Here is a 25,663-nt window from a genome sequence, read left to right as displayed (position 1 = left end):
TTATTATAAAACTAAAGCAATCAAGACCGTGTGGTACTCGCATCAGATAAAAGAAACAGAACTGAAGGTCCAAAAATAAACCCTCTGATTTCTAATCAATTGTTCAAAGGTGCCATAGCAATTCAAGGGGGGAAAGGAGAGCCTTTTCCACCAATGATACTGCTTACATTCATAAAGAATGAGTTTAGTCCCTTACCTCACATCTTACATAAAGACTATCTTAAATCATAGAGCTAAAAATATAAGAAACCAGAAGTAGAAATTTTTTATAAGAAAATAGAGAAAAATACTCATGACTTTGGGTTAGGCAAAGATTTCTTCAATACAACACCACATATTTTATAAAAAATAAATTTGAGCCCTGGCTGGTATGGCTCATTGGATTGAGTCCCAGCCTGTGAACCAGAGGGTTACCAGTTTGATTCCCAGTCAGGGCACATGTCTGGGTTGTGAGCCAGGTTTCCAGCTGGGGATGTGTGAGAGGCAACTGATTGATATGTCTCTCACACATCACTCTCCCTCTCTTTCCCACTGGTTGTCAAAAGATATTTAATTGAAATGTTTTCCTTTGTAGTTCCTAACTGGCTGGGCATTCCATTCCACCGCTGCTGATGTTTCTTGTGTTTCTCTCGCGCTCTTTCTCCCTCCCGTCCTCTCTCTCTCTGAAAATAAATATTTTTAAAAATTTGACAAACTGGATGTTATGAAAATTTAAAAATTATGCATTTCAATAGACACCATTAAAAAATGAAAAGGCTTTGGGCATGGGGGCCTAGTGCAACTTTCTTTTGGTTGTCTGGAATCTATGCTCATTCAACACCAGCCGCCTCCAATATACTGCCGAAGTTTGATCCCAATGTGATCAAAGTCATATACCTAAAGTGCATGGGTGGGTAAATCAGTGCCATGTCTGCCCTAGCCCCCAAGATTGGCCCTCTGGGCTTATCTCCAAAAAGAGGTTGGTGATGGCATCGTCAACAGTGAAACTGAACAAACAGACTCTCAAAGAACCACCGAGACACAGAAAGAAGCAAAAAAACATTAAGCACAGTGAAAATATCTCTTTTGATGAGATCATCAACACTGCCCAATAGATATGGCACCGATCTTTAGCCAGAGATCTCTCTGGAACCATTAAAGAGGTCCTAGGGCCGCAATGTTGATTGCTACCACTCTTGGGACATCAGCAGCGGTGGAATGGAATGCCCAGCCAGTTAGGAACTACAAAGGAAAACACTTCAATTAAATATCTTTTGACAACCAATGGGAAAAATATGGGGGGGGAAACCCTCTTATAATTCCATAATAAAAAGTCAAATTACAAAATTTAAAAATAAACAAAAATTTTAATTGTTTCACTAATGAAGTTATAGGAACGGCCAAAGCACACGAAGAAATAAATACTCAACATTATGGAAATGAAATTTTAAACCACCATTAAGACAAAGTACTTCATATCCACCAGAATTCCTGTAATTTAAAAGACAGACGCTAACAAGTATTAGTGAGAATAGAGAGAAACTAGAACCTTCAATAGGCGGTAATCTATAATTGCACAGCCACTATGGAAAATACTTTGGCAGTTTCTGAAAAAGTTAAATACAAATCTACCATACTAATCAATTTCACCCCTTAGGAATATATCCAAAAGAAATAAAAACATGGTGTGGTTTTTTTTTTGTTTTTTTTTTGCAAAGACTCATATGGAAATGTTTGTTACAATACTATTAGTAATAGCCAAAAAAATGGAAACAACTCAAATGTCCTTCCATTGATGAACGGATAATAAAAAAACATGGTATATTTATATAACAAAACACTATTTGGCAATAAGAAGGAACAAAGTATTGATATAACTACCACATAAAGAAACAGAGTTAAGTAAAATAACCCAAGCACAAAAGACCACATATTACAGGACTGAATTCCAGAAAAGATAATTCTGTAGAGACAAAGTAGATTAGTAGTTGCCTGGGGCTAGGGATGGGAAATGACTGTAAATCCCTGTGCCCAAGGATTCTTTTGGGGGTTAATGAAAAATATTCCAAAGTTAATGTGTGTTGATGGTTGCACAACTTTAAATTAACAAAATGTCTTTGAATTGTACACTTAAAACAGACTGATGGTATGTAAAAGATATCTCAACAAAGCTGCTTAAAAATGTGTTAAACTAAGAGGTCCATAGCATATGTGGGGGAAAAAAAGTCTCTCCAAATTTTATTATATAACTTACTTTCAATTAAACATTTTTAGAAACTTCAATATATAGGTCTACAAACAAGTCTGGGCAGTGAGATAATGGGGGAACTTTTACTTTCTACTTTATACCCATTTTGTTTGCTCGTTACTAAATCTTTAAACACAGAACAAACTCTAACACATGGGTACAGGGCAAGGAAGCTGGCTGAGTAGGTGCTGTAGGAAGGAGCAGAGTCATAACCAGGGGAAGGGAGGGCAATGCTATTGGCACCTAGTGAGTGGGTAGATGACAGAGACACTGCTCAACATCCCAGAATGGAGAGGACAGTCCCTACAGCAAAGGAGTATCTGTCAATAGTGCCAGGGTTAAGAAACCCCAATTTACCACAAACCTTCTTAATCCTTTAGAAATTCAGATTTGTACCCCTATCCAGACTTTACAGAAGGAAAAGGCAAACAGCGATATTCAGATATTAAAACAAAAAATTGAAAAATTAGAATGACTCATGAAAAGATAAAGGAAAGCTAAAATAGTTTTTAGGTTTAAAATAGCTTAGCTTCCTCAAGCAAACTGGTTTTTAGTGTATTGTTTACACTAAGCTGAGATAATTTAGGAAAACTATTTCTTTTGACATCTATTGCATTAACAAGGAAAAATATAGTAAGTCTCCTAGGTATGTGCCCTTTAGTAAATAGAAGCTCATTAACCCACCAGATTTAAACAACTTAAGTGATCAGATGCCTCATAGTGACTAACTGAAATATGCAACGCAAACAGCTAATGTTTATAATGAGAGGGCATATACTCAGAATACTTCTGCACACCTAGAAACCACCACTCAAAATTAAAATATTGAGAACACAAGAAAAACGTGAAGCAGTCACCATTCTGACTTAGGTAAGGGAGTTAGGTCCTTGGATTAGAACAGTGTCAGACCTATTATGCCTCAACTTACAAAAACTGGACAAGATATTATTCTGAGACTATATTTTTAAGTGTTCAATAAAACCCTTTGTTGTGGAATACAGTTCAAGCAACCATGAAGGACTGCGTAGGAAAGGAGCAATGAGAAAGGGAAAAAGAAATACCTCAATCCTCCGCTTTGCTTTGTCATAAGCTCGTTCTTCTTTAGTTCGATCATCATCAGAGTCACATTCAGATTCTGAGCTCATTTCTTTACTTGGCTTTTTATCTAATTTCCCTGAATCTTTCTCATCTGACACCTTTTCTTCATCTTCTTCACCTTCACTGCCTTCACTTTCTCCTTCATCTTCCTCCTCTTCTTCACTCTCTTCTTCTTCTTCGTCTTCTTCCTCTTCCTCCTCCTCCTCCTCTTCAGGGTTTTCTTTTACTTCTATGTGCACTGTGTTTCCTTCTTTCAGAAAAACAAGAGAATTTAAAATAAGTGAAAATTTACAATGAGATTTCCATCAAGATAATAGAGACCTTTTAGACAAATAAGACAGCAACATTATATCATTAATTCCAAATTAACATTTTCGTGCATCATAAATGCAAAGTGCCTACACGCTACAAAGAAGACTGCTATTTAATAGTGAAAATGTAATGCATTAACCCACACATAAGCTAATAAAAAAGAAAAACATTACTAAGCCAGGATATGAGGAAGGACAGACACCCAGGGTGATGAACACAATGCTTAGTACTTCTTTTCCCTGGGGGGTCATGTGCTCATTCTGGATGAGGAAGCTAAAAGGCTGACGCAGTGCTTTTACTAGCTTCTCAGGGATGAGGTGCACCAGGAGCTCAGGCCTACCACGGATCCAGAGGGGCAAGGTGGACAGATATTGGATAACACCCTTTACTGTGAGGTGGCACCCTGAAGAACTGCACCCTAGCAGTAAGGATGAACAGGAAGTAAACAGTATCTAGAAGCGTTCTGCCAATTCTCTGAATTCTAAATTTTGAATAAGATGATTCTGTATTGCTAGTTCACTCCTGGTGGATGTACACTGAAATTCTTTCTGGAAAAAGAAAACACCATCCTTGCCCACAAATTATTTCTCCAGTTTTAAAAGTACAACATCTAGCATAATATATAAAAATAACAAAGCACATGAGAAAACAATTCACATGAAGAAAGATAGCATATAGATACCCACAGGGCTTTAACTGAAATTATAAAACCAATATTTAAAAAAGACTGTTTCCAACATCCAGGGAGCAAAAGATGAGATTGAAATTTCTAGAAAGTAAATAAAAACCATTAAACAGTTAAAGGAAAATTGTAAACCTGAAAAATACAGGAAAGAAAAAATAGCTTGAGGAGAAAATTAACAAACCAGAAGACAGATCAGAAAAAACAACCTAGAATGAACCACGGAGACTCAATAAGGTGGAAAATACAGAAAAAGAGGGAAAAATGCAATGCAATGATATAGTAAGAAGGTCTGCCTAGGCATAACCAGAATCCCTGAGGGGAAATAATGTCTCATAACATTGCAAAAATGATAAAAATATAAAACCAAACATTCATAAAGCTCTACAGGCGGATAAATAAAAAGAAATCAACCCCTAGCCACACCATAACCGAACTGCTGAAAACGAAAGGCACATAAAAAATTTAGGCTCATGTCCAAATTCTCAACAGAAATATTGAAAGCCAAGATATTATTTATATCTTCAAACTATTAAATAAGATTCCAGCAAAGAAGTCCTCACTCAGTAAATATGCCCTTCAAGAATAAAGATGAGAAAAAGATATTTTTAGAAAATCAAAAATGGAATGTCTAACAGATTCATACTAAAGGAAATTCTAAAAGTTCTTCGGGTAAGAAGAAATGATGCCAAATGGAAAATCAGAGATGCAGAAAGAAATTAAGCACCAAAAAAGCTAAGACTACAAGTAAGTTTAAAGACTGTAAAAAATAATACACTATTATGGGGTTTGAAATAGAAAATTAAAATAAATGAGACCAAGAAAATATAAATAGAGAACCAGGTCTACATTATTCCTGTATTCAGCGGTCTTTGCATTTTCTGGGAAGATGGTAACATTAAAAAAATGACAGTTCAAAGATTCATGTTAAAAGTCTCTACATTAACACTAAAAAGTAAGTGGAAAAGTACGTAACTTCCAAGCTCAAAGGAGGCGGGAACATGTTAATAATAAAAATCAAACAATCCAATACGTGGTTAGAAAAGTGAGAAAAAGCAGCAAATAAAAAGGACTTAGTAAGATGATAAATATAAAACAAATATATTTCATTAAGTACATCAAGTGTTAGGTGTAATGGGCTAAATGCACTATGTCAAACATAAAGACCAACTGGATGTAAAAATCTCAACTATATGCTGTTTAAGGATACAGAAGGAGTAATAAAGATAGAAAAAGAGCATGTAAATCAAAGCTGTGTAACTGTATTAATAGCAGATCAAGGAGACTTTAAGGCAAAAGGCATTGCTAAAAGTGAATAGGAAAATAAAGTATGAAGTAAGTATATTATAAATAGCAATGATAAGAGTCAATTCATCAGAGAGATATAAGACTATATTCATCTAATATATAGCACCAAAATATATAAAGCAAAAGTTAACAGAACTCAGAGAGAAACAATCTACAATGATGGTGGGGGATCTTTTTTTTTTTTTAATTTTATTGATTTAGGGGGGTGGGGGAGAAGACAGAGAAACATTGATTTGTTGTTCCACTTATTTATATGTTGACTGGTTGGTTCTTGTACGTGCCCCGACCAGGGATCACCTGCGACCTTGGCGTCTCAGGACAGCACTCTAACCAACTGAGCTATCCAGCCTCGGCATGGTGGGAGATTTTAATACACCACTTAAGTAACAGAAAAAGCATACCAGAAAAAAAACAAAAACATGAAAGACTTAAAATTATCTACACACTTGACTAAACCTAGCAAACAAAGCACACACTACACTACAGAATGTGAACTCTTTACAATCACATATGAAACATTTACAATAATCAACTATTTATTAGGTTGTAAATTAAGTCTCAATACACTGCAAAAGATACAACCATGTATGTTGAAAAGTCCCCACTTATGTAAATTAAGAAATACACTTTTAAATAATAGGTAAAATTAGTATATATCAAAGTAAATTTTTAAAAAATCAAAAGATCAGAACCTTTAGAATTGGCTAAAGCCATTCTTAAAGAAAAATTTATAATTTTAAAAACATGTATGTATTCGGGGGGGAAAAGACTGAAACACCAAAGAGACATGGATGGATATTTATCCATCTCAAAAAGTTAGGAAAAAAGTCAGCAAATTAAACTCAAAGAAAGTTGATTTTAGTAATAAAGGGCAGAATGTAATTATAAAGACAGACACTTTTTATTCACAGTGATTAGAAACTATACTGTTATTTGTATTGTCTTTTATTAGATTTTAAGTTGAAGGGGCTTTCTGTAGACTAGCTTTGATAACCTAATCCCATTTATAATATTATCATTCTGAAAAAAATGTACTGTAAATGCCAGGCACCTATCTTACAAATAACCTTCTGAAAAACAACTTATTCATGAAATGGGATCCACATGAGAATTTAGGAACCATCACAATGGAAAGAGCAAAACTGGTCTCTCCCCAGGAATGCTCATATGACAGGAATAATGAGACTGATATTCCTTTAAATATAAACACCTCTAACAACCAATGGATTAATCAATGGGTGCTTATAAGTTATTCACCTTTATCTCTCTCCTCATCACTGACCATAGCTTCCCAGTCATCCAATCCAGCATCCTCAGTTTCCTCTTCCTCTTCTGTAAATAAGTTTTCATTAAAGACATAGAAAAAAGTGGAAAATTATGCTGACATAAAAAAGAAATGTTTTAATTATGCAAAAAATTACACATAATTTCATTATCTTTGGAACTATTTTTCCATATAGCTAGCATGTTATAATTATCTATTACTAAATGCTTCACAATTTCCTAATATTTTGAACACAGGTTGGGGCAAAGTAGGTTTATAGTTGTTTGGAAAATAATACAGTAATTAATAATACAAGAATAAACTTTTTTTTAATTGATTTGAGAGAAAGAGGAGAAAAAAAAAACACATCAATTTGTTGTTCCACTTAATTTATGCATTTGTTGGTTGACCCTTGTATGTGCCCTGACCAAGGGACTGAACCCACAACCTTGGCGTACTGGGATGATGCTCTAATTAACTGAGCTACCTGGCCAGGGCAAGAATACACTATGTTTCACATACTCGTAACTATAAACCTACTTTTGCCCCATCCTGTATACTAGGGCACATGATCACACTTGGTGCTTAAAGACAAATGAAATTTCACATATATCTTCTTTTTGATCCTTGGACTTACCTTTATACACACAAGAATTTATTACTTATTTTGCTTTAACCTCTATAGAAGCATACAAATGCTACATAAATTACATAGGCAGAAGTACAAAGCTACACCTCTACTCCAGTTGAAAATAAGAACAGATATGCTTAGCCCCCCCCCCCCCAAAAATAGTCAGAAAGCTATAGTTATTTACTTACTTTTTGAGAGAGGGGAAAGGAAGGAGAAAGAGAGGCAGAGAAACATCAATATGCAAGATACATCAATCGGTTGTGTCTCTCACACCTCTGAGTGGGTACCTGGCCCACAACCCAGGCATGTGCCCTGAGAATCAAACCAGCGACCTTGTAGTTCGCAGGCCAGCACTCAATCCACTGAGCCACACCAGCCAGGGCAGAAAGCTATTATTTTTAGTTAAAAACTTAATACTGTCCTTAATAATAACGACTCTCCATTTACTGAAATCCAGTCAAGCACAAGTATTCTCAAAAGATGAGGGCACATGTAGTATTTGCTTCCCTCTAATAATCACCATTTGCCAACAAATTTGGATAAGTCATCTTGAGGAGGAGGAAACGAGTCAGGAACATGTGTCCAAAACATCCTTCCACTTAGCAATTCTTTCTACCGCTACAAATATTACCTAAAATAGAGGAATGGTATTAAGCCTATCAACCTGAATTTCTCTAATTTCATTATGCTAAGCTGAGGTATGTCCACACAAATGATCCCTTCTACATTGAGAATGAGGGTGAGGGAGAAGAAAGGGACTATCAATAATATCTTGCACCAGTGTGGGTCAGTCTTGATATCCTCTAATGTTTCCTTTCCCATACCTGTCTTTGAACACCTGAGAGACTCTTGATTTTACCAAACATGTGACTCTCCTATCAATATCTAGTCTAATGAATCAGAACAATGCATATCATTTAAAAAAAAAAAAAAAAAAAGCCAGATCTCTAACCTAAAAACACAAGCAACTGAATAAATTGATTTATTAAACAGAGGCTGACTTCTAAGAAAAGTTTCTAAAATGCCAATTCTTGTAACTTTCAAAAGTTCTAATTAAAAATGCTTCTACTTTTCTTTGGAAGAATTAAATGAATAACTTTAGGTCTTCTTGGCACCACGTAAGATTTCTGACCCATCAATATGTAACAGAAAATCCAAAAGCCTTTATCCTCTCTAAAAATTTACTGTCTCTTCTGGGGGAAAAAAAATTGATTCAAGTCTCACTTCTACACTTTTCTAAAGTGGAAATGAAAAGAGATGATTTAGAAAGAACTAGAAAAAAGGAAGGCCATCCTGCCAGGTATTTTGTTTCCTCCAACTAATAATAACTAAGTGACACATTCATGCTACTTAATAGGAATTTATTAGTCAATGCTACTGACCTGCTTCAACAGGAGGCGGTGACTCTTCTTTTTCTGGTATGCCTTGTTCCACAACTTCTACAGTAGCACTTAATTCTATTGGCTCAGACACTGAGTAAAGGGTGGAAACCAAATTAATTCTTTTTCAATATACAGTTTCTGTTAGGATACTCTGTTAAGTATGGAATGAAAACCAATAGTATAAACCTAAATTCCTTACCAAGTTCAAAAAACGTTTAAGTATTAGTTGTGTATTTTACAGAAAAGTTTTCCTTTCTGCTCAAGTAATGGACGTAAAATTACAGAAGACTGAGAAAACAAAGAAAATGACAGCTGTGCTTTTCAGTTATACTTATTCATAGGGTAAAATCCAGATTTTTCAAACAAAAGTACTTTGCCAAACCCTGTCATTTGAATCTGTTGAGAATAACCATAATAAAAAAAATCAGGAATAAGGTATAGAAAATAAGTTTTAATATGCAATTGTTTGTTAATTTCTTTTCAAAAGACATTCTGTTTTAAAGGTGTGGGGAAAGGCAAATAAAAATGTTTCTAAACCACAGACAATTGTGAACACAAACCTTCTTTATTTTCTAGCTGCTGTGGAGTCTTTTTCTTCTTCTTGTCTTCATAAATTGGCCTTTTCTTTGGCAAAGAATCTTTTGATGGCACTTCAACACCTGAGGAGTAACAGTGGAAAACTTCAGATCTACTACTTGTATGTCACTTAAATACTACAAAACAGTGAAACGGTTAACATTTTATTCACCTCAGAGATACCCTAAAATATAAAATAGAATATTCATGCAAAAACCTCTTTGTTTATTCATTTAAATCCTGACCAGATATATGTTTATTGATTTTACAGAGAGAAGAAAGGGGGAGGCAGGGAGAGGGACAGACCCATCAATCAGTTGTCTCCCTTATGCACCCCAATCAGGAACTGAACCCACAACCTAGGTATGTGTTATGACCAAGAACTGAACCTGCAACCCTCTGGTGTAGAGAATGATGCCCCAATCCACTGAGCTACCCAGCCAGGGCACCTTTTTTATGTAAGGTTTTCTAAATTTTACATAAATTAAAATTTCATTATCTTAGGGTCCAGTTCTATGAGTTTTGACAAATACGTAGTTCTGCAATTATCAAAATGAAGATGCAGAATTTCATCATCTTGTGTGGTTCTATGTAGTCAAATCCTACTCAAATCCTTACCTGCTGATAGCAGTAACCTGTTGTCTACCCTCAAATATTTGTGTTTTCTAAATGTTACACAAATGAACCTTATAGTCTGGCTACTGTCATCTTAAGGAATTTGACAGTCATCCTCTTTGTTGTATGTACCAACACTTCATTTCTTTTTTGCTGCTGCATAGCATTCCACTGAACTGATGGACAACAGTTCCTTATTCAGTAGACAGTTTAAGGACATTTAAGTTGTTTCTAGTTTTTGACATTAGTAAGTAAAGCTGATATGAATATCTGTATGGAGGTTTTTGTGTAAACACTTTTCCAGGGTAAATATTTTCAAGTGGAAATAATGGAACATTAGGTAAATATGTACTTAATTTCCTAAGAAACTGTCCCCTGTTCTCCAAAGTGGCTTTACAATTTTGCATTCCCACCAGTAATGTATTAGAGTTTCAGTTGTTCTACATTCTTGAGAGCATTTGGTTAAAACAGATGTTTTATTTTTTTAAATCTATGTATCCTAATAAATATGCAGTGATATCTCACTGTAGTCTTAATCAGACAGACAACATTCACATAACTTTTATTACAGTATGCTGTTATAATCTTTATTACTTATTATTGTTAATCTCTTGCTGTGCTTAATTTATAAATTAAACTTTATCACTGATATGCATACATAGAAAAAAACATAGTATACATAGGTTTCGGTACTATCTGCAGTTTCAGGCATCCACTGAGGGTCTTGGAATGTATCTTCCACAGTCAAAGGGGGACTACAGTATATATAGGACTATCCAGGTTATGCATTTCTTTTTGAGTTTTAGTAGTCTGCACCTAATAAGGAATGGCCCTATTTTATCCAAGCTTTAGAATTTATGAGTATAGAGTTGCTCATCATGATGATTTATCACTTTTTTAATACCTATAGGATCTATAATGATGATATCCCTTCCCACCATTTCACTCCTGATATCAACAATGTCTTAGCTTTTCTTCTTTTTTTTTTTTAATCAGTCTAAAAGTTTGTCAATTTTATTGATTTTTCTTCAAGAACTGGTTTTTGGCTTCTCATTTTTTGTTTTCCATTACATTACTTTCTGTACTTTATTTCTCTCTGCCTACTTTGTTTTCCTATTTTTTTGTTTTGAAGGATGGGAAACTTAAGACTATTGATCAGCACCTTTCTTTTTCTAAACCTTTCTTTTTTTAAAAGCAGCATTTAATGCTATAAATTTCCCTCTAGGCACTGCTTCAACTGCATCCCAAAAATTTTGTTTGGCTATATCTTAATTTTTTTTAAAAAGGTACTTTGGAATCTTCAGTGGGACTTCTTTTTGGAATCATGGGTTACTAAGAAGTATATTGTTTAATTTTCAAATATTTATGGATTTTTCTAGGTAGATTTCTATTATTCTTTTCCAATTTAATTGTTTTGATCCAAAAAAAATTATGTGATCTAATTTTTTCAATGTTTTAAGGTTTGTTTTATGGCCCAAGAAATGGTTTCTTGGTGAATGTCTGATGTAAACTTGTGGTTCCCTGTATACACATATAAGATTATTATATCTTTTTGGTAAATTCAATTTTTTTTAATCCTCACCTAAGGATATGCTTATTAATTTTAGAGAGAGGAAGGGAGAAGGACAGAGCAAGAGAGAAACATCGATGTGAGAAGAGGAACATTGACTGGTTGCTTCCCAAACATGCTGTGACCAGGGATCGAACCCACAGCTTAGGTATGTGCCCTGACCAGAGACCCAATACACAACCTTTTGGTATATGGGATAATGCTCCAACCATCTGGGCCACCTGGACAGGACTGGTAAATTCAATTTTTATCATTATGTGACATATCTCTTTATTCTTGGTAATTTTATTCATCCTCAAGCATATTCAGGTTAGTATAACAACTCCAGCTTTCTTTTGATATCTGTTTTTATCCTTCTAACCTATCTCTATCTGTATATACTTAAAGTAGATTGCCTAGAGATAACACACAGATGACTCCTATTTTTCTAACAGTCTATTTAATTGATGTTTAGACTATTTGTAATTAATCTGATTATTAACACACTTGGTTTTTAGGCCTATCATTGTACTATGTTATTTGTTGCTTCCCTTTGTTCCATTCCTTTTTCCCCCTTTCCTGCTTTCTTTTGGATTATTTGAATGTTTTTTAAATTTTTCACTTAAACTTATCTTTTGAGCTTCATCTTACTTAGTGGCTGCTGTAGAAATGAAAATATCTGTAACTGACTTTCTACAATATACTCACAACAAATTATTTTACTTGGCACATGAGCCAGTCAAAGATAGATCTGGGACAGTTTTGGGGTTTTTTTTGTGAGGGGGGGGGGGTTGTTCCAAGCAGACACAGCTCCATGGTGAGCCCAGCACTTACGTCAGTTCATACAAAAAATTTATAGCATACTCTTCCTCCATTTCTCTCCCCTCTGCAATTTCCCCTATCTTCTCCCAGGAGCCCCTTTATCTGGTTCCTCTGACCAAAGAGATGAGGTCCTCCTAAAATTTTACATTTTATCTTGTGAACTTCCATACATGTGGAGCTGACGTTTGGCCACAAGAGCCAAAGAAAAGAGAAAAAATAATGAGTCCCCTCAAATTCTTCGAACATCACAGGCTCCTTTCCCTGTCTCCTCTGGCTAAAGAGAAGTAATCAATGAGTGCATCACTCAAAGTAAACAAGAGGGAAGGGGAGAGAAGGGAGAGAGGAGGGGGAGAGGGGAAAAGAGGAGGGAGGAAAAGAAAGGCAAGACTACTCAACGTGTTCAATTCTAAGTGAACAAAGTAATTTACAAATTTTACAGCTGAAAAAAAATTCTGGAGCTTTTTAAATCCATATCCCCAAAAGGTCCACAAAAACCTCCACTATCATTACTTATGACATAAATTTTGAGCTATAAACAAAAAATACAAAAGCCAAAATGAAGCCACAGGTGAAAGAAGAAAAATTCAATTGTTAACCTATCGTTTCAGAATACATGCCTTTAGCAACCTGATAGGAATAACAGAATATAAGCAGGTTCTAATTTAACACTTACTTTCCCAAATACTAATGCAAAATTTGACACCATTTATGTATCTTCGGATCATAATTATGATTATTAAGCCATATGTGGCTTGAACTCTCAAATTTAAGGTCTAATGTGAAAAGAGACAAGGCAAATAAATACTATCAAGATAACCTGCTGCACTAATCAGAGTAATATGCTCACTGACCTCTATTTAACAAAAAGATCCTGGACTTTGAGAGTAAAACATGACACCCAAAAATAAAATGTTTCATCTGTAATAAACTCACAAATAAAATGAAAACAAGTTTAAAGTGTGCGGTGAGTAGAATAATGTACCCCCCCACCACTAAAGATCCCCATGCCCTAATCCCTAGAACATGTGGCTATGATACCTAAAATGGCAAAAAGGGTATGGGTAAAATTAAGGAACACTGACATGGAAGAGATTATCATGGATTATCCAAGTGAGCTGCCTAATCACAAGTCCCTAAAAGTGAAGAACCTTTCACTGAGGCACAGGCTAAGGTCAAAGAAATCCATGAGTATAAAAGAATGGTCAGAGTGATGTAACACTAGTGGCTTTAAAGATGGGGGGAAAGCGGGTTATGAGGCAAGGAATACACATGGGGAGCCTTTAGAAAACATGGAAATGGAGCCCTGTTCAGTGTGGCTCGGTTAGATCATCATCCCATACACCGAAACGTTGCCAGTTCAATTCCCAGCCAGGGCACATACCTAGGTTGCGAGTTCGGTCCCTGGTCGGGGAGCGTATGGCAGACAACCAACCAATGTTTCTCTCTCACATCGATGTCTGTCTGTCTGTCTCCCTTCCCCTCTCTCTAAAAATCAATGAACATGTCCTTGAATGAGAATTTAAAAAAAGAAAAAGAAAAACAGGAAAATGGATTCTCCCCAGAAATTCCAGAAAGAAATGAAGTTCTGCCGACACTGTAGCCCAGGGAGACCCATGTCAGAGACTTCTCGTCTACAGAACTGTAAGACAATAAATTTGTGTTAAGTCACTAAATCTGTATTTGTTACAGCAGAAACAGAAAACTATGTATAACAGAAGGTCTCACTACCACTACAAAATGAAGTTAGTAAATCAACTTTCTGCCATGGCCAGCTTGATAGCTCAAGCAGGTTAAAAGCAATTAAAAGTTAAGATTAAGTAAAAAATGGCTTATCCAAAATGAAAAGGTATCATGTAATTTGTTTTTATTTGAATTCATGGTTATTATCCACTTTTTAACATTCGTTTTAATATTTTCTAATTACTAAATGAGAAAAAAATACACTGTCAAAATAAGACATGGCAATGCATGTATTAAATCTTATCTACAAGTAACATTACTGAGCCTTAGGAGACTATGTTTTCATCAGTCAACAGTGAATAATGAATCCCAGGAGAAGCAAAGAGCTTCAAATGGAACGGTTCTCTAATGCAATTCTTCCTCTCCATCCTATAACAAACTCATGAGAGGTCCCTCATCACCTCTCTCACTAAGAGCTGAAATTTCATAAGACAACAGAAAAAAACTGTTTATTATGGGGTTTTGAATGAAGTTTTCAAAAAAGGAAAATCACTTAAAATGTTCTTAACTTTGAAGTGTGAATGTACATGTTATGTACTTATGCACGTATGTAAATGCTGAGACTGGATACAATTGTAAAACCAGATCCATCAACCACTCTACTAAGACAAATTTATTAAATAAACCAAATAACAGGAAAAAAGCCACCTAAGAATGTGGAGATAATCAGGTTGACCAGGGTTTTTCTATCCAGCAGCCTACACCTCGTAAGTGAAAGGATGGAGCTGGGGGAAAACTGTGAGCTGAATGACCTCAAGGGTGGTCCCATCAACACCCCAGACTTACTGACTGTTGTTCCAGTAAGGAATTCTTTAGTAAACTGTTGTATTTGTAATCAAAACAAAGACTTACAAGTGTTCAGATATTCCATTCATCTTGCAAACTAAGGCACTACAGCAAAGTCCTTGCAGAAGCTCTTTGCCTGAAGTTAATTCCAAATTATTTAAAAAGTACTTGCTATGTGCTTAAGCAGTTACAGGCTATAAAACAGATTGAAAAGGTAACCTGGTACACATTTCAGAGTAATTACCTGAAAATATCTGTGGGTATCTATAATATCTAAGTATACATTTTGGGTTCTATAAATAAGTTTTATAGTATTCTATGTAGTATTCTAATGAATGCAGTAACTAATCCTTACCTAACAGAGTAAATTTGAAAGATATAGTAAAACATAACAAAACATTGTAGTGGACAATGGAGGGCCTTTAATGTCAAGCTAAGGAGTTAGGACTTTTTAATTGATAGACAATGGGAAACCAGTAACAGAACAAATATTGGGCAACACTATAAAGAATAAAAAAAGAGAGAAGGGCCAGAGATACCACTTAAGAGACCATCTCTTCCAAGTCTGTTCTTAAGACTGATGCTACATTCATAATTTTACATTGTAATTTTCATCTAATCTAATAAGTGTAAGTCGAACTACTCCATCAAAAAGCATTTCTGAGACTGGCAAACTACTCCCAGCACGGTCCCATTCTAATTTCTTCAGGAGTGCTTTTAGTCTTTCAGATAGTCACCACTCAAATCTGATATTTGGGTGCTGGTAGTACTCAAATTTGTTCACTAATTTCATTTTTTAAAAAGCTATGTCCCCAAATTAAGAATAAAATTTAACGAAATCTAAGTACTGTGTTTCTCCAAATGTCCTGCTCCCAGATGAACATTAAATGTAGAATAAAGAGGTAGTTACTCAAATCAGTTTAAATCTCAGCTCTAGGACATTGGGCAAGCTGTTTAAGCCGTCTGAGTCTCTGTGTCTTCATCTATATGATGGAATGAAAACGTGTATGATTTTTAGGTGTAAAGAGACAATGTCAAAGGTTTATTATAGCATTAGTTGTATACTAAATATGTAATAAATGCTAGCTATTACTGTAATCATAGCATAGCAGCAACATTCCTGTAATATAAAAATCTGTGGAATGCAGGGACAGGAAATTAAGGAACATCTCAATATATTCATCTCAATGAAGTAGACACTATTTTAAATCATCTCACCTGTCAAAAATATAATTATATATTCAGATTGTGGCCTCTAAACTAAAAGGAACCAAGACGCCTTGGGTGAACAGTTGATTCCAGGTCTAAAGCAGAAAATATGCAAGATGAACCTGAGGTACCTCATTGTGTTAGCAAGAAAAAAATCAAAGAATATTGTACGCAAGTGAAAAATCACAGGGACAAACCTGAATGGCCACCTGCTGGCCAAAGATGGTATAATCTTAATATCAAAAACATAAATGACCTCATGAGATGAAAACACATTACTGATAATACATCCACAATAATCTTTGGGAGGTTGTTAGGACATCAATTTATTATTTTCAAAATTAAGAAAGGGAAAGAATTAAGCATCTATCCTGCCTTTCCAGCAAGAACCTATATTTGAGGGGAAAAATTTTTCTCTAGAGAAAAATTCTAGATGAAATGACAGAGTATCACAATTCTGAAATTCCTAATGAAATACTGGATACAGACAATGATCGCCAAATGAACATTAAAATTATTAGGTGAAAAGTCAACAAAGAACTTTCATAATGAACAAGGCTGCCAATGGCTAAACCCAATAATCACTGTTACCATCACTGTAAGTGAGACAACCAGATCATAATGCCTCTTGGTATGAGGCAACAGGAACTGCAGAGCACCATTAAGTAGCAGCCGGGCTGCTAGATCTAAGAAATTACAAGGGATAGAGAAGTATATTAGCCAACACCAGACAAATGCAATTAGACAAATCTAGAATATGAGAAATTCTAGAGAATAATCCAGTATCTTCAACAACAACAAAAAGGGTGGGCATGCCAAAAACAAGGGTGGTAGTGGTATCAGTAAGAGACAGACCTATCACCCAAATGCAATGTGTGGCTCTAATCTGGATTCTGATTTGAAAAAAATCAATTATAAAAGACATTTGGAGACAAGTAGGAAAAATTTAAGATGGACAGAAAATCCAATGATAAAGGAATTGTTAGATGCAATATATACTCATGTCAAAAAGTAAAATGTACTTATCTGTTAGAGATACATACCAAAGTAAAATATTAGTAAAATAAATGGCTATCTGAAATTTACTTTAAAATACTCCAGGAATGACCTGGCTGGTGTGGCTCAGTGGATTGAGTGCTGGCCTGTGAACCAAAACATCACTGGTTTGATTCCCAGTCAGGACACATGCCTGGGTTGCAGGCCTGGTCCCAGGTAGGGGGTGCATGAGAGGCAGACACAGATTAATGTTTCTCTCTATCTCTCTTTCTCCTTTCCTTCCCCTCTCTCTAATAATAAATAAATAAAATATTTAAAAAAATAAAAATAAAAATACTCAAGGAAAAAAGTGGATGAAGGAGAACAAAAATGGTATATACACTGGTAATTGTTTAAATGGAGTGATGGGTAAATGGAGACTCATCTTACTGTATTCTCTATTTTTGTTTATTTTGGGGGACAAAAAAAACTTTTTATAGATATACTGCCATTTACACAAAAAATTTTGACAGAGTATAGAAGTCATCTCCCTAAATAAAAGTACATCACCTATCACTACTGCACTTTTTCATAGCATCTTCATAGGAATTGTTCTGATACAAGTCAATTATCCTTGTGACCCACTGTAAACACAGAACTTCATGCCAGAAGTGTCTAGACTCTTCAGTTAATTAAGAATACTACTTACCCTGAGCTTGTAGAAGTTTAAGGGTAGCTTCGGCTCTGGCTCTAGCTTCTCTCTGAGATTTAGTTAAGAGTTTCCCTTCCTTTTTCAAGCGTTCTTTTCTCTCTTTTTCTTTTTGTTTTTTCCTCTCTCTTTTTTCTTGTTCCAATCTTTCCTATAAGAAAATACATACCAGACAAAAAATGTACTAACTTAATCAATTAAATTTAAATGTAAACAACCCACACTTCAAATAAAACTTTTGAGATACATGCAAAGTATTATGTTAGGATCTTCCAAATGAAAATATTTTAAATGTACATATGATAATTAATATCATATGAGAACAGGCTATGTGTTGGCAATGATACATAGGCAACTTCTGTCTGTATCTCATAAAATAATGGCAGGATTTTCCATACTGCTTCATCTTATTATTCATTTCAGGATAATGGTGTAATTGAGCTACCATATAATTATGAAATTTTTTAAATTTAGAAGGTTAGAGATATTTCATAGAGAAGAGATTTTTTAAGTTAAGCACAATGCTGATGTCAGCAACTGCATGAAAATATACCTCTTCTTTCCGCTTGGCTTCCAATTCTTCAAGTCGTTTTATGCGCTCTTCCTCTTCTCGCTTCTGTCTCTCTTCTTCTTCTTTAAGCTTAGCTAGAGCTTCCTGCATAGCTTTAACTGTGGCTTTGCTAGGTCCTTTTTTCTTTTCTTTCTCTTTGTCTTCCTTTTCTACTTTCTTTTTCTTCTTATCTTTTTTCTTTTTGTCTCCTTCATTGTCATCTGTCAAAAGAATAGAGGCAAAGTGCTTTTAAAAAACGTTGTTTTCTAAGGCAACAATGAGCAAACCCCAGAATTCTAGGACCATAATGGGCCGAAGCACATACCAACAGCATAGAACTGCCTCTAGGCATCACTGCATCCCGAAAATCACCAGAGTGCCTGAGCACCTGGAACAGCTTAGATTAACCAAATTAGCCTCCTTAGAAGCCAACAATGCTGGTATTGCCTTGTGCTGTCCTTAAAGATGCAAGAAGACAGGAGTTTCTTGTCAGTAGGAAGAAAATACACTAATGTTGCTCTTAATCCATAGTGTCTTAATTCCTTCCTCAATTCTGTAGCTAGTCTTGCTTCTATTAAGATGGAAATGATAAGAATAATGCCAATCTTAAGATATTAGAAGAATCAAATACAAAAATATAGGTAATTATATTTTAAGAACTCTACAGCATTATACTTTAAAAAAAAAAAAAAAAAAAAAGACAAAACACCTAAAGATTATGAAGACACTTTCATGGTGGTTCTCCTCAACTATGTCCAGATAATAATCTGAGTGGTTGAAAAAACGTCAATTTTCCCATTAAAAATTTTACTAGTCTAAAAGAAAACTATGTGAATCATTTGATCTTTAACAATTCTCATTCCAACCAAGAGGGGGAAATTTAACTAGAAATCTCGTTTTTTGTTAATTGGTTCTGGTACAAAAAAGTGGCTCACAATTGTTTAAAAGATGTTAAGTGATTTTAGCATCTTTTTAACTTTTCTATTGGGTTTTTAAGAACAGAAAAGAATTCTGATATTATCTGATAGTTATCAAAAGAAGAATATATTTTTAATTAGGAAACTTCCATTATCAACAAGAAAAAAATTATTTTTCACAGTGAAATTCTATAAAAATTCCAGTCTGCACAAACCACTTAAAAAACATTTTATATTATATATGTGTTTTACTTAAATAAGCATTAATTCAGAAGGTACATGTGTAGTTTTCAAAAGGCTTTCATGCAATTAGGCATCTTTATAACAAAGGATAATTAACATAATTACTTTGGGGCATAATAATCAAACTCTTAGACTAACCATGAACCCAAGCCTTTTGCCCTTTCCCAATAATTTTACTGACCTTCAGCGGCTGTTGGTGTCTCTCCTTTCTCATCAGAGGCAGGGGCTGCTCCAGTGTCAAGAGTTGCTTTGGATTTTACAGTTTCCTCTTCAGACTTCCTTTGAGGTTCTTTTTGTTTACTCTGATCTTTTTTACCAGTTTCTAATTCTTCCTTTTCTTTCAGCTTCCGCAATTTTGCCTTTTCTTCCTCTCGCTTTTTTCTCTCTCGCTCTTTCTTTTCTGCCTTCTTTTGGGCCATTGTCTTAATTTTGAAGGAGTCTTCATCTTCATTCCCACTTTCTACATTAGGACCTGCCTTATTTTTTTTATTTTTTTTCTGTCCTTTTCTAGACTGCAAAAATTCATCTGATTCTTCATCACTTTCTCCTGAAGAATTTACTCTGGAATGTTCTTTAATTCTCTTACTGTTATCCTCATCCTCTTCTGACCCATCCCACTTTTTATTTGATTTTTGAGCTTTCCCTTTAGCTTTTTTAGAAAGTTTGTTAAAATCATCATCATCATCATCACTCCCAGAGTACATTTCCACTTTTGGTTTTGCAGTCTTTTTTGATTTTGAATCCTTATCTTCCAATTCTTCACTATCGTTATCATCAAAACTTTGTTTTTTGGCTTTCTGTCCTTTCTTTTTTTTATCTTGTTTTGAGGTGGATTCTTCTTCATTATTTTCTGTTGGCTAAAAAAATATTCATTCTTAGAAATATTAACAGAATTACAATTTGTTTTAAAATAAATAATTGAGACTCCTCAGAGTAACACACTTCATTAAATACACATGGAAAAAATCCTCAAAATAATTTCAAAATAAGGTCCTTTTTATGAGGATATAAAATTCAACCAAGTGCCAGAAGCTAGCCTAGGCTTCAGGCACTTCTCACATTCACTGTGAATGTCAAGATCTAGGTGTTCTAAAGTCAACACTTATCACAGTCCACATTTACTAGCTTCTTCAAATGGCACACAAAGCCTAAGAGGGAAATTGAAAGAAGAAAAAAAATGCGTATCACTTTCCCATTACTCTGAGGCCTCTCCAAATTCAAAGGATGAAAAATAAACAATATGAGAAACTGAAGGTAGAGATACGAAATATTTTATTTCCAAATATACCAATTTTATGAATAGGTAACAGACCCCAAAATATCTTTCAATTCCCAAATAAAGCATCTTTCTAAAGATTTTAAAAGACATTAGTCTTTCCTAAAAATTGCTTCCCCCACTGGCATCAGAATTTATAGAATATTTTAACATATACACACACATATATACATATACAACATAAACACACACACACACAGCTCGAAAGTTTCCAAAAGCAGCACCCTAAAACTGGCATCAGGAAATACAGCTGGGTAACAAACATCTTTCACCTTTACTGCAGCAGTTTCTCTGTCAGTTTTGATGCCTTGAGCCTCCCAAGACAATTCTTCCAGTTCTTTCAGGATATCATCTTCACTAGAAAAAGATTAATATATATTTGAGGCATTGAGTTAGATTAGTAAGTGCACCTAGTACCAAAGCTAGTAAAAAGCAAATATATTTGAAATAAACTTACTCAAAGTCTTGCCGTTTTTTCTCCTTTTTCTTTTTCCCCTTGGACTTCTGAGACTCCTGCTCCTTGGCAGCACCAGCTCCTTCTATTTCTGCAGCCAAGGCATCAAGATCAATGTCATCCTTGGCACTTAAGTAAGAACAAAGAAGATCTAAATGTTACTCAACAGCAAAATAACCTAGCATGTTCACACACAAACATTTTTAAAAAATCATCTTAGCCTTTATCATGCATTAGTAGCCCACTGAGAAAAACATTTTGGCAAGTTTTTTCATGACAACAGTTTAGTTATATCTACTTGTTAGCCTTGCTACATCTATTTCAATAAAGTCTGAAATAGATGCACATCAGAAAAATTACGTTCACATCAGAAAGAGATATATAATGAAGCACTCTGGGTAATCAGGAAATGGAAATTAACTTTTGTTGATACCTAAGTTTTTTTATGTTTGTATTATAAAAGAGAGAGATTTTAAAGGATGAAATAAGTCTCATTACTTCATTATTAGTAACACCACCAAAATATTTGGATACCTATTCATTTTTACTTGGAATAATGGAAATTTTAGGTTTGGGAGGAGCTTTAGAGATCATCTAGTCTATTGTCTCATTTTATCAATAGGAAAACTAAGATGCACAAAGTTTGAATGCCTTGAGAAAAACAAACCAAACATCCAAATCTAAATGAATTAGAAATGTTTCACTAAGTAAAACACATACAACATCCAAAAATCTAAATCCAAATAAGCTCACAACCTTTTACATTCCTGGTTTTGTTTCTAGTTCCATTACACAATGTCTTCACCTATCAATATAATTTGAAGTAAACCCAACTAAGTTCCAGTTCAAATGTCCAGAAAACCAAGGTCAGTCCTTGAGATACACAGTAGAAAAGGTGGAGGTGAATCCCAATAAATGATATAGTAATAAAATTAAGACCATGCAATATCGCCCCCAATGATAGACACCCTGTTATGTAGAAGCTTCATTTTGGTAAAGAGAAGTTTGAAAGAGGGTAACTTGTAGCTATATGATAAATATAATCTTAAAATTATTTAGAAGACATTGAAGATATAGGATCTATCCTCAAGGAGCTTAGTAGAAGAAAGAGACAGCAAACCAGTAAACCAGGCACTACAAAATGCTAAGTGTCATAAAGTAAAAAAAAAAAAAATTTAATGTTTTTATATGTTGTTCACCAGAGCTGAAATATCATTTTTTTCCTATATTGTAGACAGTGTATTTGAGGAGGATCATAGAATACTTAACTGCTACGCTGGTGGTAACTTCCTGAAACACAAAATCCAGAAGGAGAGTGTTAGATGCTTCCTAGTAGAGAAGCCCAGAACCAAGTACTGGAAGAGGAACAGAAGTTTTAACCAGGCAAAAGGGGTGTGCATATCAGACACAAAGAGTACAGAAACCTATGGGTAATAAAAGGGCAATTTTTATGAGTTGCCTCAGGAGGACTCAAAAAGGGCATCTAAACCAACTGAGAAGTTTTTTGTACATTACGGATTTACTGACCCCACCACCCAAGATTAGGTAACCAGAAACTGGGGTGGGAAGGTAGGCAGTATATTTTTAGCAATCTTTCCAGGTGACTGTGGGTCAGATATGAACAGTTATTCTTTTTTTTAAATAAAGGAAGAAACTGAGGCACAGAGATTTTGTGCAGGATCACACAAAGTAGAGATGGCATATGAACTTAGAAAGTTTGATTCCATAGTTACAGTTCTGAACCCTGCTGACATAATCAAATCTCCATCTTAGAAAGCTACCTCTAGAATGACTGGGAAAGCAGAACAGCATCCGGGTAGGAAGAACGAAGACCAGTTAGGGAGCTTTCACAGTTAACTGTGATGAGAAACAATGACCACCTATCCTGCAGCAGAGGCAGGCAAGAGGTGAGTCAGGTAAAGAAGATCAGTCAGCAGCACTTAAGTGACCAACTGGATGTACACAGAGAGGGAAGAACCAAGAATGATTCTCTGGTCTCACCAGGTAACAGAACCCTAAGTCTGGCCCAGCATCAACCAGCAGTACCTCCAAAAGCATCTCTGCAAATACTTCACACTGCAACAGTTTCTGAAGGCAGGGTGAGTGGGAAAGGTGGCTAATGACTGTAGTTTGGCACCTTACCTCCAAGTATTTACCAACCGTCACCCAAACTTTATTCATGTCATCAGAATAGCCTAGCTATAATTCCAGAGTACTCATTAACAAACATCTCTAGAATAACACAATATATAGGACTACATTTATATTTTCCTGACTCTGAAAGGCTTCTTCTTCTGGCTTGTAAAAAAAGATTTAACAGTTTTTGGGTGCCTATTGTATATCAGGTATTGTGCTCACCAACCACTAGAAATACTATATATTATGTCATTTATTTCTCATTAACAACTCATGAAGTTAAGCTTTAAAGATGATAATTTACAAAAGGCCACCCAGCTAGAAAAGTAGCATACTAAGAACTCAAGCCCAAACCTGACACCAGAATTATACTACCTTCCTAGAAAATGGAAAATAATCAAGTTTCTGGAAACTATTTGTTTGAAAAATTCAAACAGAGCTATAAAATATACTAATGATACACAACATTAACAACTTTTTTAAAAAATCCTCACCTAAGGATAGGGAGAGGGAGAAACATTAATCAGCTGCCTCCCATAGGACCCCAATAGGATTTCGAACCCACAACTTAGGTATGTGCCCTACCAGTAATCGAACCCACAAACTTTTTGGTTTATGGGATGATGCTCCAAACTACTAAGACACCTGGCCAGCACAACATTCTTAACTACAATGCTTTCTAAAGTGAACCTCATTGCATTCTCAACTTCCTGCCCCAGACTCAGGAGGATGTCTTAAAAAGTTAACCATATTACAACAGGACATGAAAGTGACAAACAAGTAACATCAGTGATTTAATCTGAAACTTTAAACCACATTCTACCTACATTTTCAGCCCTACTTCTATACTTACCCACTAGAACCTACAGCCAAACTAGGAGTCAAATCTAAAATCCAGTCATACTGATAATGAAAGTTTTAAAATCATTAAGAAACCTATAAAGGTATTTTTCTGTAGAAATGTCTTTTTGCAGACCACTTGCTCCTTCTTTTATTAAAACTATAATATTCTTATTAATATTTCCCATTACAGCCCCTAATTCTTTATTCTAAACGTACTACAGACTTAGAGAAGTAAAAGGCAATTTTCTATTGTACTCATGTTTGTACTTACTCCAGGACAGAAAAATGTAACTTAATGGCCTTAAAAACTGAAGCTATTAGCCCTGGCTGGCGTAGCTAAGTGGACTGGGTGCCAGCCTGCGGACTGAAGTATCAACAGTTCGATTCCCAGTCAGGCCACATGCCTGGGTTGCAGGCCAGGTCCCCAGCTGGGGGCGTGCAAGAGGCAACTGATCTGTTTCCCTCACACATATTTCTCTCCCTCTTTTTCTCCCTCCTTTCCCCTCTCTAAAAACATAAATGTTAAAAATATATATGAAGCTATTAAAAATATTGCGTTGTACATGTAGCTTTTTAAGAAATAGCCAAGTTATTTTCTAAAGTGTCTTTATCATTTAATATTCACACCAGCAACATATGGGGATATCCATTTTTCTCCATATCCCAGCCAGTATTTGTTACTGGTTATTACAGACACCTTTCCTGTAAACTATTCTCATAGCTGCATGGTGATATCTCATCAGTTTTCATTCGCATTTCCTTAAAGACTAATGAAGTTAAATTTTTTCCATGTGTTTATTTATCATGCATATACACCATTTAGTGAAATGTCTTTTCATATCTTTCGCTCATTTTCTAATTGGATTGCTTTTCTTTTAAAGTTGAGTTTTAAGAACTCTTTATATGTTCTATATGAGTCTCTATACATGAGTCTATATATGGGTTCTAAATATGTGGTTTATCTGTATTTTCTTTCAGTTTGCAGCTTGCCTTTTCTTCCACTAACAGAGTTATCAGAGCAAAAATTTTGAATTTTCATGAGTACCATTTGTCAAGTTTTTTCAAAAGATTTTTTAATTTATTTTTTGCGGGGGGGGGGGGTGGGCGGGGAACAGAGGGAGAGAAACATTTCTCTCCCAGTTGCATTTCACATGCCCCCTGCTGGGGACCTAGCCTGCAACCCAGGCACCATGCCCTACTCTTAGGGCCATGTTTTTTGTTATTGTTGTTCAATTATGGTTGCCCCAACCCCACCCGTGCTCTCCTTCCTCCTCTCTCCTGCCCCGCCCACTCCCCTCCCTCAGTCAGTCCCCACCCTATTGTCCATTACCATGGGTCCTTCATACCTGTTCCTTGACT

The 25,663-nt window shown here is 35.2% G+C and overlaps 1 protein-coding gene across 3 annotated transcripts in view; it reads right to left on the bottom strand.

Annotated features, from left to right (window-relative positions):
- The window catches only part of EIF5B (eukaryotic translation initiation factor 5B), a 75,702-nt gene that overhangs the window by 30,544 nt on the left and 19,495 nt on the right, over nucleotides 1-25,663 (bottom strand). For 2 of the 3 annotated variants that reach the window (XM_054586355.1, XM_054586372.1), the window contains 9 exons: nucleotides 21,329-21,454; nucleotides 21,144-21,228; nucleotides 19,777-20,452; nucleotides 18,439-18,656; nucleotides 17,886-18,036; nucleotides 9,465-9,563; nucleotides 8,905-8,994; nucleotides 6,885-6,959; nucleotides 3,289-3,575 (listed from right to left, as the gene is read on the bottom strand). In XM_054586355.1, the coding sequence (XP_054442330.1) occupies nucleotides 3,289-3,575; nucleotides 6,885-6,959; nucleotides 8,905-8,994; nucleotides 9,465-9,563; nucleotides 17,886-18,036; nucleotides 18,439-18,656; nucleotides 19,777-20,452; nucleotides 21,144-21,228; nucleotides 21,329-21,454 (1,807 nt within the window). The remainder of the gene's footprint in view (nucleotides 1-3,288; nucleotides 3,576-6,884; nucleotides 6,960-8,904; nucleotides 8,995-9,464; nucleotides 9,564-17,885; nucleotides 18,037-18,438; nucleotides 18,657-19,776; nucleotides 20,453-21,143; nucleotides 21,229-21,328; nucleotides 21,455-25,663) is intronic. The other variant, XM_054586363.1, reaches the window with a different exon arrangement.

This window comes from Pteronotus mesoamericanus, unplaced genomic scaffold (genome assembly GCF_021234165.1).
Source record: "Pteronotus mesoamericanus isolate MK-2021 breed Mesoamerican mustached bat unplaced genomic scaffold, CSHL_Meso_final contig_121, whole genome shotgun sequence".
In the NCBI taxonomy this organism is placed as follows: Eukaryota; Metazoa; Chordata; class Mammalia; order Chiroptera; family Mormoopidae; genus Pteronotus; species Pteronotus mesoamericanus.
This window is presented reverse-complemented; position numbering and strand designations above follow the sequence as displayed.